Source organism: Molossus molossus, unplaced genomic scaffold (assembly GCF_014108415.1).
Source record: "Molossus molossus isolate mMolMol1 unplaced genomic scaffold, mMolMol1.p scaffold_m16_p_20, whole genome shotgun sequence".
NCBI classification, from domain to species: Eukaryota; Metazoa; Chordata; class Mammalia; order Chiroptera; family Molossidae; genus Molossus; species Molossus molossus.
In genome coordinates, this window is record NW_023425356.1 from 4,851,575 (window position 1) to 4,870,446 (window position 18,872).

General features: G+C 45.1%; 1 protein-coding gene across 4 annotated transcripts in view; it reads left to right on the top strand.

Moving 5' to 3' along the window:
- Positions 1 to 18,109, top strand: part of SLC30A7 (solute carrier family 30 member 7) — a 59,642-nt gene extending 41,533 nt beyond the window's left edge. For 2 of the 4 annotated variants that reach the window (XM_036272406.1, XM_036272407.1), the window contains 3 exons: positions 4,103 to 4,193; positions 9,603 to 9,752; positions 17,815 to 18,109. In XM_036272406.1, coding sequence (XP_036128299.1) covers positions 4,103 to 4,193; positions 9,603 to 9,752; positions 17,815 to 17,862 — 289 coding nt within the window. In that variant the 3' untranslated portion in view covers positions 17,863 to 18,109. Of the gene's footprint in view, positions 1 to 4,102; positions 4,194 to 8,278; positions 8,587 to 9,602; positions 9,753 to 17,814 lie in introns of those variants that run through there. The other 2 variants (XR_004960912.1, XR_004960913.1) reach the window with 2 other exon arrangements.
- Positions 18,110 to 18,872: the final 763 nt, after the last annotated feature.

Consider the following 18,872-nt stretch of genomic DNA (forward strand, 5'->3'; position numbering starts at 1 on the left):
CATACTTCACAGAACTAGAACAAACACTCCAAAAGTTTATATGGAACCAAAAAAAAAAAAAAAACCCGAATAGCCACAGCAATCTTGAAAAAGAAGAACAAAGTTGGAGGGATCACATTACCAGATCTCAGGTTATACTACAAAGCCATTGTAATCAAAACAGCCTGGTACTGGTACAAGAACAGGCAGATAGATCAATGGAACAGAATAGAGAACCCAGAAATTGAATCAAGACCATATACTCAATATTTGACAAAGGTGGCAAGAGCATACAGTGGAGTAAAGACAGTCTCTTTAATAAATGGTGTTGGGAAAATTGGACAGCTACATGCAAAAATATGAAGATAGAACATCAACTTACACCATGCACGAGAATAAACTCAAAATGGATAAAAGACTTAAATGTAACTCGTGAATCCATAAAAATTCTAGAAGAAAATGTAGGCAACAAAATCTAAGACATCATGCGCAGCAGAATTTTCACTGATACAACACCTAAGGCAACAGAAACAAAGGAAAAAATGAACACATGGGACCACATCAAACTAAAAAGCTTCTGCACAGCAAAAGAAACAACCATCAAAACGGAAAGGGATCCCACTATATGGGAGACCATAATCGCCAATGATGCATCAGATAAGGGGTTAATTTCCAAAATATATAGAGTGCTCATACAACTCAACAAAAGGAAGACAGCTCGATTAAAAAATGGGCAGAGGACCTAAATAGACACCTCTCCAAAAAGGACATCAAATGGCCAAGAGACATATGAAGAAATGCTCAATATCACTAATCATCAGAGTGTTGCAAATTAAAACAACTGTGAGATATCACTTCACACCTGTCAGAATGGCTGCCATCAACAAATCATCAAACAACAAGTATTGGCGAAGGTATGGAGAAAAGGGGACTCTAGTACACTGCTGGTGGGAATGCAGACTGGTGCAGCCACTATGGGAAACTGGTGTTACCTCAAAAAGTTAAAAATTGAACTGCCATCTGGCCCAGTGATCCCACTTCTAGGGATATACCCTAAGAAGCCCGAAACACCAATCGGAAAGAATATATGCACCCCCATGTTCATAGCAGCACTATTTACATTAGCTAAGATCTGGAAACAGCCCAAGTGTCCATCAGTAGATGAAAGGATTAAAAAGCTGTGGTACATGTATACAATGGAATACTATGCAGCTATAAGAAAGAAAGATCTCTTGTCCTTTGAGATGGCATGGCAGTACCTGGAGAGTATTATGCTAAGCGAAACAAGCCAAGCAGAGAAAGACAAATATCACATGATCTCACTTATTTGTGGAATATAATAAACTAAACAAACTGCTGAACAAAATTAACCTAGAGACATGGAGTTGGAGTACAGGCTGACAAGCCTCAGAGGAGGGGAGATTTGTGGGGGAAGGATAAACCACAGAACTTACATGCATGTATATATGACCAATGAACATAGACAACAAAGCTGGAAATGGGGTGGGGAGGGGAGGGGAATGAGAAACATCTGTAACAAAAACAAATTAATATATTAAAAATTTAAAAAATGACTTACCCATGCTACACCAGCCTTCAAGACAAAATTTCATTTATTTGTAATTAGAAATAAATATTTCACAATATATAAATACATATTGTTTTTGTGATTATTCACTATACTTTAATTCTGTTCAATTTGTAACAATGAAAATACATCCTGCATATCAGATATTTACGTTACGATTCATAACAGTAGAAAAATTACAGTTATGAAGTAGCAATGAACATAATTTTATGGCTGGGGGGGTCACCACAATATGAGGAACTGTAGTAACGGGTCAGGGCATTAGGAATGTTGAGAACCACTGGGTTAGAGCATCGGCCCGCAGACTGTAGAGTCCTGGGTTCGGTTTCTGTTAAGGGCATGTACCTTGGTTGCCGTTTGTCCCCGGCCCCGGTTGGGATCTGGTGGGTGGCAGCTAGTCGATGTGTCTCTCTCACATTGATGTTTCTCTCTCTTTTCCTCCCTCTCTCCCTCTTGCTCTATCTGTAAAAAAAAGAACCTCAGTGGATCCTTACTGAAAAAGTACTGAACACTGTGTATTATTATTTCTTTCTTTTTTTTAATCGTCACATGTGGATATTTTTCTATTTATCTTTAGATAGAGTGGGAGGGGAAGAAAGGGAGAGAGGGTGAAACATTGATGTGAGAGGGAAACATCGACTAGCTGCCTCCTGCATGACCCTGACCAGGGCCCGGGACAAGCCACAACTCCTTGACCAGAATCGGACCCGAGTCTCTTTGGTCTGTGGGCTGATGCTCTACCACAGAGCCAAACCCGCCAGGGCTCTATTAATGTCTTAAACTGGTTATGATATCTTTTATTTAGTTTGTTAAAAATAAATGTTTGCTTTTAACATTAACTTGTTTAAAAAGTTTTTCTGGCCCTGGCCGGTTTGGCTCAGCGGTTAGAGCGTCGGTCTGCGGTCCCGAGAGACCCGAGTTCGGTTCCTGCTGGGGGCATGTACCTCGGTTGCAGTTTGTCCCCGGCTCTACTTGGGTTGTGCGGGTGGCGGCCACTCGATGTGTCCCTTTCACATCGATGTTTCTCTCTCTCCTTCCCTCCCACTCTATCTGAATAAAAAATGGAAAAATGTCCTCGGATGAGGATAAAAAATTAACAAAAAAAAGTTTTTCTGCATTATGGTTCTTGAATTGAGTGTAAACATGAATGATCTCCAAATTCCCTGTAGCTCTAATAGTGTGTTCTCTGTGATCATGGGACGTCTACGCTGATACCGGAGTCCTCTTACTAAGGGCCACGTGGGAAAGTGAGTTTTCGGGTAAAGGGAAGAACTAGTAGCAGACTTTGAGAGGCAACACATACAGAAAACACACGTAAAAGTTTGAAAGAAATCCTGCATAAATCAGGCTCTGACGGGAACCTGGTGTGTAGCTAGTTTCAAAAGCCCTGGCAGTAGTCACCCTCTCCATACACCGTTACTTGTGTATGTTTAATCATCTAAACAGCCTAAAGCAGTCATTTCAGTACTGGTGAGGACCAGCTGTATCAATGCCTGTCACCAGAGGTGCCAGTTAACCAGCTCTGCAGTTATATCCAGGCTTCTCTGTTTTTTAAATAATGAAACCTATAATCGGGTTGGGAAAATATTGAACAACTGGAGTAATATATACTGTATAAACATTTTTTATATTTTTCTTAACAGTACCACTCAGATCATGTGTGAAATAATTTGATAAATGTTCAGGTCCAGTTGGTCATGATAGACTTGATGGATTACCTTGGAAGATTCTGGCCATCTGAAGTCTATTTAATTTAATTTATTATTATTATTTTTAATATGTTTTTATTGATTTTTTAGAGAGAAGAAGGAAGAGAGACATAGAAATAAATGATGTGAGAGAGAAACATTGATTGGCTGCCTCCTGCACGCCCCCTACTGGGGATCGAGCCTGCAACCCAGGCATGTGCCCTGCCTGGAAATCAAACTGGGACCTCTCAGTCCACTGAGCCACACCGGCCAGGCTGAAGTCTTATTTTATTTTATTTTTTTAATCATCACCCAAGGATATTTTTCTGTTTATCTGCAGAAAGAGTGGGAGGGAGGGAGAGAAAGGGAGAGAGGGAGAAACATCGACGTGAAAGGGACACATCAGCTGGTTGCCTCCCACATGACTTCAACCAGGGCCGGTGACGAATTATAGCTAAGGTGCATGCCCTTGGCCAGAATTGAACCCACGACTCATTGGTCCACGGGCGACACTCTACCACTGAGCCAAACCGGCCAGGGCTGAAGTCTGTTTTAAGTAACGGTTGACCGATTGCTGTGTTTAGACTTTCAGACGCTCCAATACTATGCAGTAGTGTAGGTTTAGTGTTTTATACATCGATACATTGATCTAACTCTTTTACTTTTATTTTAGATAATAACTTATTGATTACCTGAAAAATCTGGAACACTGACTAGATTTTTTCTCCGCGTATTCTCTGATTTATCTGACAGTATTCACCTCTAGGGAGGTGTGTTGTTCCTTTCTTGCAGGACAGGGTTGTGAGACGTGGCTTTAATCAACTTGCCGTCTTCCTTTTCTCCTCAGTGTCATTCCTCTGTTACGCGAGTCGGTCGGCATACTGATGCAGAGGACGCCGCCGCTGCTGGAGGCCAGCCTGCCGCAGTGCTACCAGAGGGTGAGTCCCCTCCTGGGCGCTCACCGTGAGCGCCCTTCATGCAAACCAGAACCAGACTCATCGGCAAATAGGGAACTTCGCTGAAGAAAATGTGGGCGAAGTTGGCCTTGTCTAGAAAATGGAGCAGTTGTTTTGGAATAAGATACAAATAGATGATAGAAGCATGTATTAAATATATATATTTTTGAGCTCCCACTTGCCAGATAGTCTTCCGAGGTCCTGGGATAATGACCAGCATCTGTTCCAGAGGGCTGTGCCTAGTGGGGAAGCCCAGGCACAAGACAAGAAAGCACTGACTAAGTACCAGCCAGTCACTGTCATAGAAACAGAGCAAAGGGATAGACACGCTCTACCTCAGATTCACTGAGGGAGTCATAGTCAAAGACGTGGAACTTGTGATGGCAAGACAGGGCCAGACAGAAAATCGTGGGGAAAAGGGTTCTAGACAGAGGAAAGTGGTGATGCAGAAGTTCTGTGGATGGAACCAACATAGTGTATTTGGAGAACAGAAAAAAAGGCCACGTGGCTGAGGCATAATGAATAACGGGAAGAATGGTCAGAAAGTTTGGAGAGAAAGGCAGAGGCCAGATCACAGAGGTTTGGGTCTTGCTGAGAGATTTAGATTTAGTGTTGATTAAATGGGGAGCACCAGAAAACTTTTAGACAGGAGATGCGTCATCAGATTTCAAAAAGTTTTCTATTAGAGCATGAATTCTAGGGAGAATGAGCGCAAAGAAAACACTCATTCATCTGAGTGGACAGAGCATGGTTTGGGCATCAGCGGTCACAGTGAAGATGGGGATTAGGAGACTTTTTGGATATGTTTTTGGATATGGGTTATATTAGTGGGTTATATTAGTTAGAAAAGGTGTCAACTCACACCGAGGTACCTGGCGGGCGGGACCACTGGTTCAGATTGGAGCTGTGTTGATGCAGGTTTGAGGATGGAAAAAATCCCCCCAATTAATAGTTCTATTGTGGATTTAAGACTGAAGTGCCGCCTTTAATTCTAGGGGAAATGTCAGTTAAGTAGGCGGATAGGCAACTTGGGCATTTTGGGGACAGTTAGGACTAGAAGGAGTTTTGAGTCATCAAATCTATAAATGCATTTGAAACATTAGGCTTGTATGAGATTCCCTTGGGAGAACTAAGCTCTGCTCTTTTAGCTCTACTTTCAACTCAGGTTAGAGCTCAGGTAGGGTAGCCAGGAAAGGGTGTGGGGTGGTTAGGGAGCTGGAGACCGCCCAGAAGGAGGAAGAAGTCAGCCACAAATCTCGGCAAGGTGAGTGCGGCAGGAACAGACGTGATCACCAGTTGGCATTATGAACATGACCTTGATAACCATGGCTTCAGTAGAGTTGGAGAGGTCGTGGTTTGAGTGGATTGAGAAAGTGAATTGGGGAACTACAGACATCTCTGAAGAAGTGGTGTTGTCAGAGGGAACAAAGAAATGATAGCTTGGCTTGGATGCAGTATCGGGGAGAGGGTGCTTGTTCTTTTTTTCCTTTATTGATTTTAGAGGGGGAGAGAGATAGAAACATCGATGAGAGAGAACATCGATTGGCCGCCTCCTGCATGCCCCACACTCGGGATCAGTCCCACAACCTGGGCACGTGCCCTGACCAGGAGTCGAACCTGAGACCTCTTGGTGCGTGGGTCGACGCTCAGCCATTGAGCCACACCAGCGGGCATGGGGGTGCTTGATTTTAGAACAGCGCTATCCCGTGGACTGTCCCCGAGAGTGGAAGTGCTCTAATGGGGTAGTCACTGCACACCCATGGCTGCTGAGCGAGCACGTGAAGTGTGGCGCGCACGAGCTTTACATTCCCCTCATTTCGTGTGAATTCCGGCGTGGTGTGGAAGAGAAAGGGCCACATATTAAATGCCTGCTGGGAGCTGGCCCAGTGGGAAGTGATTTACATAGAGCGTTTCTGTTCTTACCAGTAATCATGCAGAGTGAGCTGGAGGCTCAGGGAATCTCAGCAGCTCATCCAAGGTTGCAAATGCTGGTGGCTGAGTCTGGACTCTGACCCATGTCACTCACTCTAAAGCTGGTGCCTTTCTCGTCCACCATGTGTCAGAGTGGGGGCAGCAATGCATTTTCATCTGCAGCTACACCTTCCCCATGTGCTGTAATTTAGGAGAATGAAAGCCTGTTTCCATCGGAAGCAGTCCTTATCCTGTGCTGGGGATCACTGCACGAATGCCCCTGCCCTCCCATTTCTGCGGAGGCCGTGTGTTTCACCAGCAGTGTCGATTTCTGTCGATGTCACGGGGAAAAGTGGGGAGGACTGAGGCTCCAGCGCTGTCGTCAGAGACCCAGTAGAGGAAGGGAGAGTCCACCTTGATCTCTTCCCCCAGGAAGAGCAGGTTTTAGAAAGGGCACAGTGGGTATTGTCTCAGATTTCCCACCAGCTTTCTACGAGTTTATAGAAAATTATAGCAGATTCTCTGCTTAACAATTAGAGAATCTCAGAATCCAAAAAGATCTTCCGGTTTGTTTGGTCTAGACTTCTGTCTGGTGGCAAGAACCTCCTCTGTGACCTTCATTTGATCATCCGGCTCTGTGCCATATCCGGAACCACAGTTAGCCCTTACGGAGCAGTCTCTTCCCACGTAGACTGCTGGAGTGTTGCTAAGATCGGTTCACACTGAGCCTCTCCTGTAACTTCTGGGCATTGATCTTAGTCCGCTCCCTCCAACTCTACCCTGAGATACTGAACACTGTAGTGATTCGAGTCTTTTGGCCTTTTCTCCTGATCTTCAAAGGAATACAGCTAAGGTTTCTTTAAATATTCTCTGTGCATTTTGGTAGATAGCTCTTATCAAGGACATGTCCTTCTCATCATTTCTCCCTAGTCATAAATAGGTATCGAGTTTTATTAAATAATTGTAACGCTTTTATTGAAATGACTGTGATTTTTACCCTTTGCATCATTATTGAAGAAAAATAGTAATCGAGCTTCTGGTGTTTATTCTTCCCCTTTTGGATAAACTCAGCTTAGTCATGATATGTTATTTTTTAATATACCATTGGATTTCACTTATTTAATTTATAAGATAAATCAGCTCATGATTTACCGTCTTTATCTGGCTACGGGTCAAGATTGTTTCTTACTAATATGAGGGCTATGTATTGAATGGGCTGTTTCTCACTAATAAAATCTTTCCTATTTTCTGAAAAAAACTAAGAGGTCATATGATCCTTGAAAGTTTGGCCTCTGGGACTGGGCTTTATGAAGGGAACTTTTATTTCCTTTTCCATTTTTAGTGATCCTTGCACATTTTCTTTTTTTGTTGTTGTTTTATGGCATTTTCTGTGTATCTAGAAATGCATCCACTTTGTCTAAGTTTTCAAATAGTAGGGTGTTTGTTGTTGTTTTTTTGTTTTCTCCTATTTGATTTTTAATTTTTTTTCCAGCTTTGGTAAGGTAAAAATGACAAATGAAAATTGTATATGTTTAAAGGTGTACAGTGTGATTTTTTTTTGTTTGCTTATTTAATCCTCACCTGAGATTATGTTTTTATTGATTTTAGAGAGAGGAAGGGAGAAAGAGAGAGAGAGAGACATCTGTCATTGCCTCCCATAGGCGCCCCGACCTGGGACCAAATACACAACGTAGATGTGTGTCCTGACCGGAAATCAAACCTGAAACCTTTGGTGTGTGGGACGACACCCAACCAACCCAGCCACCTGAGCGGGGCATGTGAAGTTTTAATGTACATGTATGTTGTAAAACAGTTACACAGAACATGGAACGCTTCACAGGTTGGCTTGTGGCCCTTGTGTAAGGACTGTGCTCATGTCTGTGTCGTTCCAGTTGTAGCATCCGTTCTGCTTGAGCTTATATTCATTTACATGTATTTACATGTATATTTACTGAGCACTACTTGGGCAGGCACCATTTTAGGTGAGAAGGATAAAACCAAAGGTAAATCCTTGCCTTTATGGAGCTTGTATCTGCCAGAGGGGACAGATAATATGCAATATAAAGAAGATGAATAAATATTGTGCTGTGTGATAGTATGTGCCCAAAAGTAAAACAAGGCAGAGAAATCTAAACATGGAAACGTTCTCATTTTAGATAGGGCAGCAGCAAGTGGGCTTACTGAGAAGATGCCCTTTGAGTAAAGACCCAGAGTGGCCCATGCAGAGAGCTGGAAGGAAGGTTGTCCCAGGCAGCGGGAAGAGCAAATCCCCGAGACAGAAGTGTGCCTGACCTCTCAGAGTGGCGAGGAGTCTGGGCCCATGAGGAAGAGGAGCAAGGCGGCGCGTGGTGCAGGTTACTGCTAGTGCTGGTTTCACCCAGTGAGATGGGAAGCACTGGAGGATCTGGGGCAGAGGAGGGCAGCTGACCTAGACCACAGGCTCTCACTCGGGCTCATGGAAGAGGTACGAGGCTGGAGACAGAGGCTGTTTAATGGGCTCTTATAATAACCCCGACTTCACAGTGCTGACCTGTCCAAAATATGCCCCATTAAGAAACACTGACTCTCAGCCCTGGCTGGGTAGCTCAGTTGGTTGTGTCGTCGCAATATGCCAAGGGTGCAGGTTTGATCCCCGGTTAGGGGACATACAAGAATCAACCAATGAATGCATGAAAAAGTGGAGCAACAGATCAATGTTTCTCTCTCCCTCTCTCACTCACTCTCTGTCCTTTCCCTTTCTCTCTTTCTCTAAAAAGTCAATAAATAAAATTAAAAAACAACAACAAAAAATGAAAACAATACCAACTCCAGCTCATTTGTCTTTTCAAAGAACTGTTCTTTTTGTCCTATGAATTCTCTCAATTTTTAACTCTGGATTATTGATTTGTGTCCTTTATTTTCTTCTTATTTCTTTGAATTCACTTTGTTGTTTTCTTAGTTTCTTTTTTTTTTTTATCCTCACCCGAAGACATTTTTCCATTTTTTGTACAGATAGAGTGGGAGGGAGAGAGAGGAAGAGAGAGAGAGGGAAACATTGATGTGAAAGGGACACATCGAGTGGCTGCCACCCGCACGACCAACCAGGGCCTGGGACAAACTGCAACCAAGGTACGTGCCCTTAGCAGGAACCGAACCCGGGTCTCTCCGGACCGCAGGCCAACGCTCTAACCGCTGAGCCAAACTGGCCAGGGCAAGTTTTCTTAGTTTCTTAGCTCACTTGTGTTCATGTTTCTTCTTTGACTGATGTATTTGCAAATGTACATTTCCCATGCCCAACAGATTTTAGTGTGTGTTCATTCCTGTTTGCTGCCTGTCAGGGTGCCTGGCACACAGTGAGTGTGCAGCAGGTATTTGATGGGTTCCGACAGCCCCCCTGTTTCCTGCAGGGGAGAGTCTGCGTCTCGTGACCTGTTGCATCACCACCGAAGTGGGAGGGGCACTCACACCCGAGCTGATGCTCACCTGCCCTTTCTGTTTCAGGTGCAGCATTTACAAGGGGTCTACAGTTTACAAGAGCAGCACTTCTGGACCTTGTGTTCTGACGTGTACATCGGGACCTTGAAGTTAATAGTAGCCCCTGATGCTGATGCCAGGTGGATTTTAAGCCAAACACATAATATATTTACTCAGGTATGAATTTTTTACTAACTTATTTTAAGGGTTTTAGAATTTATTGTATCTGCTGTTTTGAGAATGTTTACTATTTAACATATTCAGTAGATATATATATGTGTATATTTATGTACTATGCCATGAGGTAAGCATAAATGCACCTTTTTTTCAGTCACAGAGTCACATTTGGGAGAGCGTTATTTCCTTTAATACCCATCATTATACTGATTTGTGTTCTTTTAAGAGAAAGTAGATTCCTCTTCACTGTATGCTCCTTGTAAGACAGGTGAGATGCTGTGTGAGGCCAGGAATTCTAAAATAGCCTTTGGAATAAGAATAATAATGCCTTGTTAGTGGTTGTAGCTAAAAGCAGACTATGCCAGTGTTGTTATGTGATGGCAAACCTGTAGTTACTTCCATGTCATTTAGTAGCTTAGTGAACTGTGGAGCTTCTCGTCATAGTGTGTTTGGGATCACAAATTAGTGCACGTCTACAGCCTAATTATTTCAGTGGATGCTGATGTCACCATGAGCTGACAGCCAGGGACTGATAATCAGAGTCAGAGTGGTCACTGTGTTATTCTGGATATATTGGGAGATTAAGAACATTATGTCAAAATATCCAAGGGGAAAGAGAAAACACAAATTCTTTCATTTTTGTCTAGTTTGCTGGAAATATTTGGCAAAGAATCTAGGTGCCAACATGGTTGCCAGTGTTATCTTAACATATAGATCTGCTGAAGAAATGGCCTCCATGCTTTATAAGTCTGAGGTTGGCCTGGCCCGTGTGGCTCCATGGATTGAGCTATGTCCCATGGACCAAGAGGTCCAGGTTCAATTCTGGGTCAGGGCACATGCCCAGGTTGGTGGGCTCGATCCCCAGTAGGGGAGTTTAAGAGGCAGCCGATGGATGTTTCTCTTTCACATCTGTTTCTATCTCTCTCTTTTAAAAAAATCAATTAAAAATTTTTTTTTAAAGTCTGAGCTTGAAAACTGATGTGCGCCCCCTGTCGTGATGCAGTGGGAATGTCCCGTGGGGACCTGGGAGGTCCTCTGGCCGGAGATGGTTAAGGTGGGTCTCAGACCCGGCTTGTGGGAATGTCTGCAGGATTGTTCACCTGGATTCTGACAAAGTGTCAGTGTCAGGAAAGGGAAAGAATAACGATGGGGGATTATTGTAGATGAGAGTGAAAGAGTCACGTCGGATCTTCAGACATGAACAGGAGAACATAACATGCAATTGAGGGAAATTCAGGACCTTAGCGTCAACGAAACGATCTTTCCTCTCTAGTAAAGAGACTTCCATGCTTCTGGCTCTTCAGGACTGATTAATGAAACAATCGTTATGTAGACGACAGCAGACTTCCTTGAGTTCCGCTTATTTGCTGCAGGATTTTAAGAACCAGGCCTCTTCATTCCCAGACACCAACACATCCACATCACATGGTCTCATAACGCAGCCTGCAAGGCCTGCCCAGTGCCCGAGCTCACTGCCCGTTCTAGACCGTTATTCTCTCCTGCAGCCTCAGTTTCCCCTGGGAACACCATGTCCTTCCGCCCTCAGAGTGGAGCTTCTGTCCCCTCTAGGGTACCCTGTGCTCTCCAGGATTCTGGCTCTTAGCACAGCACGCCTCGGAGGAGGGCGCCCTTCCTAGGCCAGGGCTGTGGAGCCCGCCGCCGGAGCTGTCACTGGGGTAGGAGAGCGGTCCTGGGAACCTGAGAACGGCCGGCTTTTCAAGTGGCTCAAGTTGAAGGTTTATTCAGCTGCTGCTTTGGTTTTGGAAACTGTATTTGGGTTTTGAAAATCTGAAGCTCTGACAAATATTTTAAGCCTTTTTGTCAGCTAAGGGCAAGCCGACTTGATTTCATTCCTCGGAGGAACTCAAGGCCCAAAGGGCAGACGATGGATGGACAGGTTTTCCTGGGGGCGCGGGGGCCGCCGGCCAGTACCTTTCACTCGCAGGCGAGAGTGCTGTGTTCGCCGTCCAGTCCCACACGTGCAGAATTGAACACCCATTTGTGTTTGACTTTCTGCTCACGCCCTAGTGACACATATCCATGTGCTCTCAGGACATCCAGGGTGTAAAATTTTAACCTTATTATTATTATTATTTTTTGGTATGTGCCCCTAGCGGGAACTGAACCGGGGATTCTCTGGTCCGCAGGCCGATGCTCCAACCGCTGGGCCAAACTGGCCAGGGCTCACCTTATTTTTAAATTACATCCTGTTCATAGGTTTTATTTATCAGAGGTGATCAAACTCAGATTACTCCATTTTTGAGAAAAGTAATCACACAGTGTTTTAGGCACATATTTTGTAAAAAGATGGAAAATACTGGTGATCTCCGTTCCTAAAGCCCAGAAGAAAGGTTTTCTCAGTAATAAGTTTTACTCTTTAGTTTTATGACATTTTTAGATGTCTTCTTATAGCTGATTTTAATCAGAAGTTAAGTAATAGTTTTTGGTTAAAGAGTTATTAAAGTTTCTGCCCGGCTGGTGTGGCTCAGTGGTTGAGCGTTGACCCATGTACCCAGAGGTTGCCGGTTCGATCCCCGGTCAGGGCACATGCCCTGGATGTGGGCCCGATCCCCAGTGGGGGGCATGCAGGAGGGGCCAATTGATGTTCTGTCATCGATGTTTCTAACTCTCTCTCCCTTCCCTTACTCTCTCTCTAAAATCAATGAAGAAAAAAAAATTTTTTTTAAGTTATTAAAGTTTCTGAGGACAACTTTAAACTGAGAAGACTAATGACCAGAAGTTTGAGGAGTGTAGCTTTGATTTTCTGACTGTTCCAGACTGCGTGTTAGGCACGGCCTTTCTTCTCATTGTGATCAGTCTGCTGCGAGGCTGGCTGTGCGCAGGTGCAGAGCTGCTTCCCTGCAGTGCGCAGGTGCTCTGGGGGTGTTCATTGATAATTCCGTTTTTTAAACTACAAGGATTTCTGTTGGCAGAGAAAAAGTCTTTCCTTCTTTTTTCCCTTGTACTAACTTTTAAAAACAGTTCTTATTTGGGAGTTGATAAAATAGAAACCTTATTTTTAATTTTAGTATTTAAACAGGAGGAGAGAGTAGGGCACTGGATCAGGAGGGCAACTTAATATTTTACGTTTCCTGTTTTAAACTGGCTGATAATCATCTGTCAGTTTTTTTCAGTATACTTTTGTGAGAAAAATCTAGCTTGGGGCTCACTGCCCCCCAGCCCGTTCCACAGGTCACAGAGGACATGCCTGTTGCACGCCATCTACTCCCTGATAGACCCTGCTTGACTTCCATCCTCTTCTGCCCGCTTCTGTGGTGCCTGCTAAGCCCTAAACCCCCAGCTTCCTGCTCCAGCTCTTTGTGCCCTGTTCTGTAGCCTCAAAATAGAAGTCAGCACTGACTCCCAGGAAGGAGCCTGAAAGCCTGCTCACATCCCAAGTGGGAGCTCCTGGATTCCAGAAACCTCCACCCCCGCCACTCCCTGCCCTCCTGCCCCTTCCTGTCTCACCAGGCACCTGCCCGGCCCTGTGTCTGCCGGGCCAGAGCAGTGGGAGAAGCCAGCACCCTCCAGGTGCCCAGCCCTGTGTCTGCCAGGCCAGAGCAGTGGGAGAAGCCAGCACCCTCCAGGTGCCCAGCCCTGTGTCTGCCAGGCCAGAGCAGTGGGAGAAGCCAGCACCCTCCAGGTGCCCGGCCCTGTGTCTGCCAGGCCAGAGCAGTGGGAGAAGCCAGCACCCTCCAGGTGCCCAGCTCTGTGTCTGCCGGGCCAGAGCAGTGGGAGAAACTAGCACTCTCCCCCACCCCCCCGTGGCCAGCCTGAGTCCATCTGTTTGGAGGGCGTCGACCCTAAGTATTGACTTTGTTTGCAAGTCTGCATTTTGTCCTTTTTCTTCTGTTGTCCTTCCTCATAGTACTTTTGGCCCACCAGAACCAGCATCCTGGGAGGATAGAGGGAACAGCCATAGGGTAGGGTGTGATCCCTTAATTCATTCACAAGGTTTAAGCATCTGTCACTGGTCAGTCCTGGTGGGGTGATGAGAGCAGCACCAGTGGCCTTGCTGACAGCCCATCTGTCCTCACAAGAGTGCTCCCCAGTTTGCAGAAGAAGGAGCCCAGGCCCATGTAGTGCTGTTCATGACCAGTAATTTCATCAGACCCTCTGTTTCCTCATTCTGAGCGATTTAGTTTTCACAAGGAAGAGGAGGACAGCTTTTCTAGACTTTGCTTTAAAGGGATAAAGATGAATAGTGAAGTGGAACATTTCTGTAGATTTGGAGAATTGGTAGAGAATACAAACCGACCAGTAATTTTCAATAGCTGTATTCCTGTGTATTTTTCTAAATTTACTTCTGGTTTGTTTTCCTTCCCACAACAATGGGTATTTATTGAGAATGTTCTAAGTCGGTGGCTCTAGGTTACGACATTTATCTTCTTAGGAGCATAGTTGTTAAAAATAACTAGCTGACCCAGCTGGTGTGGCTCAGTGGTTGAGTGTCCCATGGATTGAGAGGTCCTAGTTCGGTTCCGGGTCAGGGCACATGCCCGGGTTGTAGGCTCCCTCCCCAGTTGGGGGCGTGCAGGAGGCAATTGATTGAAGTTTTGCTCTCACATCCATGTTTCTATCTCTCCCTTCCTCTCTCTCTAAAAAAATCAATAAAAACGTATTTTTGAAAAATGAGCTGTCTTTCCCATTTAAAAGTGTTTTCTGAGCAGGATTATAGTTCACACATTGTTCTCAGGGTGGAAGACAAGGAGCATTCTGTGGCGCTCACTGTTTGAGGAGCCCCTCAGCCAGCCTCCGACTCCTGGGGTGACACCAGTGGTGGAATAGTTCAGGGGACCCCGCTCGGCTTTAATCAGCTGGGTATTTGCCATGTCTCTGTGGAGTGAATCAATTGCACAGAAAACCTCGTTTACATTCTTTGGGAATTCCCCTTTTCTCGCTACTTTGAAGGAAAATGAGAAGCTGGCAACTGAGGCCATCCATGGGGACAGTGGAGGAGGCAGAATGACTTTTCTGTTAGCCTGAGCATCTGCGGAAAGCTGACCCCTCAGGGGACAGAGAGTAATTAACTCATGATTATGCAAAAATCAGTTTATGCTGCCCTTTGTTTTTCTCTTTCTCTCTCATTGCCTTGGGCTACCTCACTTCTTACCCCTTGGCTCTGTCTGCTGGGCTAGGGAAGCCCAGAGACAGGAACCGGAGCCCAGCTGATCTCCCCGGTTCACTTCCATTGACAGTTCTGTCAGGAGATCCAGCCTCTTGTGCCATAGTTGTTTTGTCTTCAGGTGAGACATACAAGAATTTTACAGAAGAGTTCCTAAGAAAGTTATCCCAGGGGCCGTTTGGGTTGACCAAATCAAGTGTAATTAAGCAATCATAATCATTGGTTTAGCAGCCTGTTAGAGCACGTGAAATCCTTTCTCCTATTGCACTTGATCCGTCTCATAGCACCTGGCACGTCGCAAGGGTTTATTAAATATTTGTCAAACATTGGATGAATGAATATATAACAGTTTTGTGAGATAAGTAGGATTGGTATTTTAGCAACACTTTACAGTGAGAAAAACTGAATTGGTTTTAATTTGTAGCTAAATGTCATAGATATTAAGTTCTATCTTTTTTTCCTGCCACAAACCTCTTTAAGGAGAGGGTTCTATTAAATGTATTTCCAGAGAACTTTAACTTGATTACAGCAAGGATTATTTTATTTATTTATTTTTTTATCCTCACCCAAGGACATTCTTTCATTTTTTATTCAGACAGAGTGGGAGGGAGGGAGGGAGGGAGAGAGAGAGAGAGAGAGAGAGAGAGACACCGACGCGAAAGGGGCACATCGATTGGCTGCCACCCGCACAACCCAACCAGGGCCAGGGACAAACTGCAACCAAAGTACATGCCCAAAGGACATGCCCTTAGCAGGAACCGAACCCGGGTCTCTCTGGATCGCAGGCTACGCTCTAACTGCTGAGCCAAACCGGCCAGGGCGCAAGGATTATTTTTAATGAGGCAAAGAGCTAAAGTGTTTTCTGTGCTGGTGAGCTAGGACCTGTGCAGCTCTCGGTCCCATTAGCGCGGTTCCTCGTTCCTGGGCGCCTGTCACTATTTGCAGAGGCCTCCCACCCGAGTGCCAGATGGGGACGCCTTGGGGACCCCAGAACGTACTGTAAGAAGGTCATGTTAATGTTTTATCCCCCACTCTGGTGGTTTCTTTTCGCCAGAATATTCCGACTTACCTTTCATTTTATGATATGGACATGATACTGCTTATTGTAACTGATCTGCTTTACTTTGAAAAAAATCATATTTGAGACAAGGGAATTAGTGGAGTTACAGTTCTTCCAACAAATATTTATTGATCACTTACTGTGTGCTGGTTCTGGGAGTCAGCAGTGAGCAACAGACAGTCCTTTATCTTGGAGAGACTACACAGAAGCCCAGCAAGTAAGTTTTCACGTCAGGAGGGGTGAATGCTAGGGATGGGAGAACAGGGCAGGGAGGCCTGGGGGGCTGAGGCCTCTACCTCTCGTGTCCACTTGCTTGTTCCACAGCCTGTGTAGCATCATCTAACACACTGCATTTACTGGCTTGTTTATCATCTCCCTTCCTTCCTAGCTTCCAGTAGCATGTAAACTCCATGAGGGTAAAGATACTTGTCATCTGCTTGGTTCACCATTGTGCCTGGAACACAGTAGATGCACAGAAAATAATTGTTGGATGAATGAATTGAATGCATTTTATATCAGTGGTCAGCGTCAGCCTTCCTGGCATCTGTGTAGAGATGGGACCAGAGAAGGACAGTGTCCTATGGCTGTCCTGAGGAGCACTGTCCCAGGCAGAAGGGCTAGTGTGGCTGCAGCAGCATGAGCCAAGGGAGGAGTCAAAGATGAGGTCAGAGGTAACCAGGGGCCATGGTCGCCATGGGAGGCGGGGGGTTCTGTAGGCCATTGAAGGACTCAGGAAGATACTGTTGTAGGGTTGGGATGATGGAGCGACATCACTATAGTTGTTGTACCGGAAATAGGTCAAAGGAAGGCAAAGAAGCAGGAAAGATGGGCCAGAGGCGACTGCAGATCTAGGGGGAGGTGACAGTACCCAGGCCAGGGTGGCAGCCAGGGGGATATGGAAAGTGGTCGGAGTCCGAGACTGCGTTATTCTGAAGGTAATGCAGACAGGTTTTGCAAAGAGTTGGATGGGGGATAGAAAGGTCTGGCTGTAACGTGAAGGGTGGGACTGAGCTGTAGGAGACAAGCGCAGCTGGTTTGGGGAAGGAGACGGTGTTCAAGTTGGCTGTGTGGTGACTCTTACCAGGCGTCCAAGTGGAACTGCGGGTAGGTGGGTGGGTTCCAGTCTGGGGTAGATGTGGAGGCTGAGCATGCAGCTGGTGCTGAGGTATGGGGACGGCACGATCACCTGGGGAACAGGACAGAAAAAGAAGGGACCTGGGGACTGAGTGTTTCTGTGTGGAGTGTTGAAGATACAAGACAGACCCCGTAGAGGAGACAGAGAAAGATTGATAAGTGAGGTGACAGGCGACAGGTGTCTCAGCAGGAGCAGTCACCCCTGTCCTTACTGATAGATGAGCACAAGGATGAGGACTGAGAACCGAGCGACTTTGAGGTGACCTTCACAAACTGTTCGACGGGGTAAGTGGCAAAAATGATGGTTGCAATCAGCAAGTGTAGAGAAACTGATAATGCAGGAGAGATGGGGTACTTACCCTGCAAGATTTAGACTGCGTTGCTTTTCCACGTGATTAGCCAACTAGGTGAGCTCTGTGATGTTCACTGCAAGGTCATGGTAGACAGGTGACTCGTTTTCCCGATACTCAATCGGACAAGCCTGTCATTACTTGTATGGTTTTATTTTGTAAAGGCAAATGGAGACTTTTTGTATGATTTACGAACATGTTTGTTCCTAAAATCAACCTATTGGTTCTTTATAATGGAAAAAAAAAAAAAAAAAGAATCATATCCCAGAGGCAGAAAGAAAAAAACAATTGTTTCTTTTCCTAAAAAAATGAGATTTTTTTCCGACAACTTTTCCAAACTGTATAGTTATTGGCTTGTTTGATTTTCTCTCTTTTTTTTTTTTAACTTTTCAGGCCGGAGTGAGACAGCTTTATGTACAGATCGACTTCGCAGCCGTGTAAGGAGTGAAGAGAAGCTGCTCTCTGGGGACCACATTTTCCTGGTACTGTACAATCCCAGACATTGTACCTGGCTGTTTAAGAGAGCGCTCATCCCTACAGCGCCCAGGCCTGGTCGACCGGTAGACCTGCCGACTGCACTCTGCAGGTTCACAGCTAGGGGTCAGAGTTCAGATCCTCTCTCCTGGACTTGGGGTCTGGCCCTTGTGCCTGCCTCCCCAAACCATTTTGATTTCAGAGGTTTCTGGTTTTCTCCCAGGGTGTTGCTTTTTGTTTGTTTCTCCTTTTTCTTTTTTCATTTGAAATGTCCTCACACCACCCCTCCTCCCGGCCAGTGAGAAATTGACTGTGGGCCTCCCGTCTGGGCGTCTCCACTGAAGCCGCTGGAAACCGCAGCTCTCATTCCCACAAAACCAGTGTTCTTAAAAAAAAAAGGAAATAGAATCTGTTTTATATGTAATGTCACACTGTTGACGTTCTTCGGTGTAATCATATGTTTGTAAAATTGTTTGTACCTTGCAAACTTATGAACCAAACCATATTGGGTTTTCAAAGTGCCTTCGTCTCAGCAAATGTATTTGCCAGCATCGAAATCCACCATCTGAAGTCAAGTACGTTTTCCTCAATGGATGTTCTGTAGCCTGTGCAACGTGCACAGGTCGTCTTTCTGTGAACTCCAGCGAGGGTTAGATACATGGGAATTTTCCTTTCGTCACTTTATCTCGTCAAAAAATAAAGGGTATTTTTTTGCTTTTTAAATCAAATTCCATTATCATATTATTCTGTGGACTGTGTTTTCAAAACTTTGCAAGTGCATCTGTTATAGTCACAGTTGTTTTGACTTCAAATATTTGCTGTTTGTCTGTGACAAACTTTCCTGTATCTGTCCTTGCTACTTCCTGTGGATTCTATTAAAGAAGGGAAAAGGCAATACTGAAGACAGAAGCGATGGTGACAGTGTCACTCTGCTCTCCCATCCTTCAGGTGCCAGCCCCACTCTGTGTCGGGGCCAG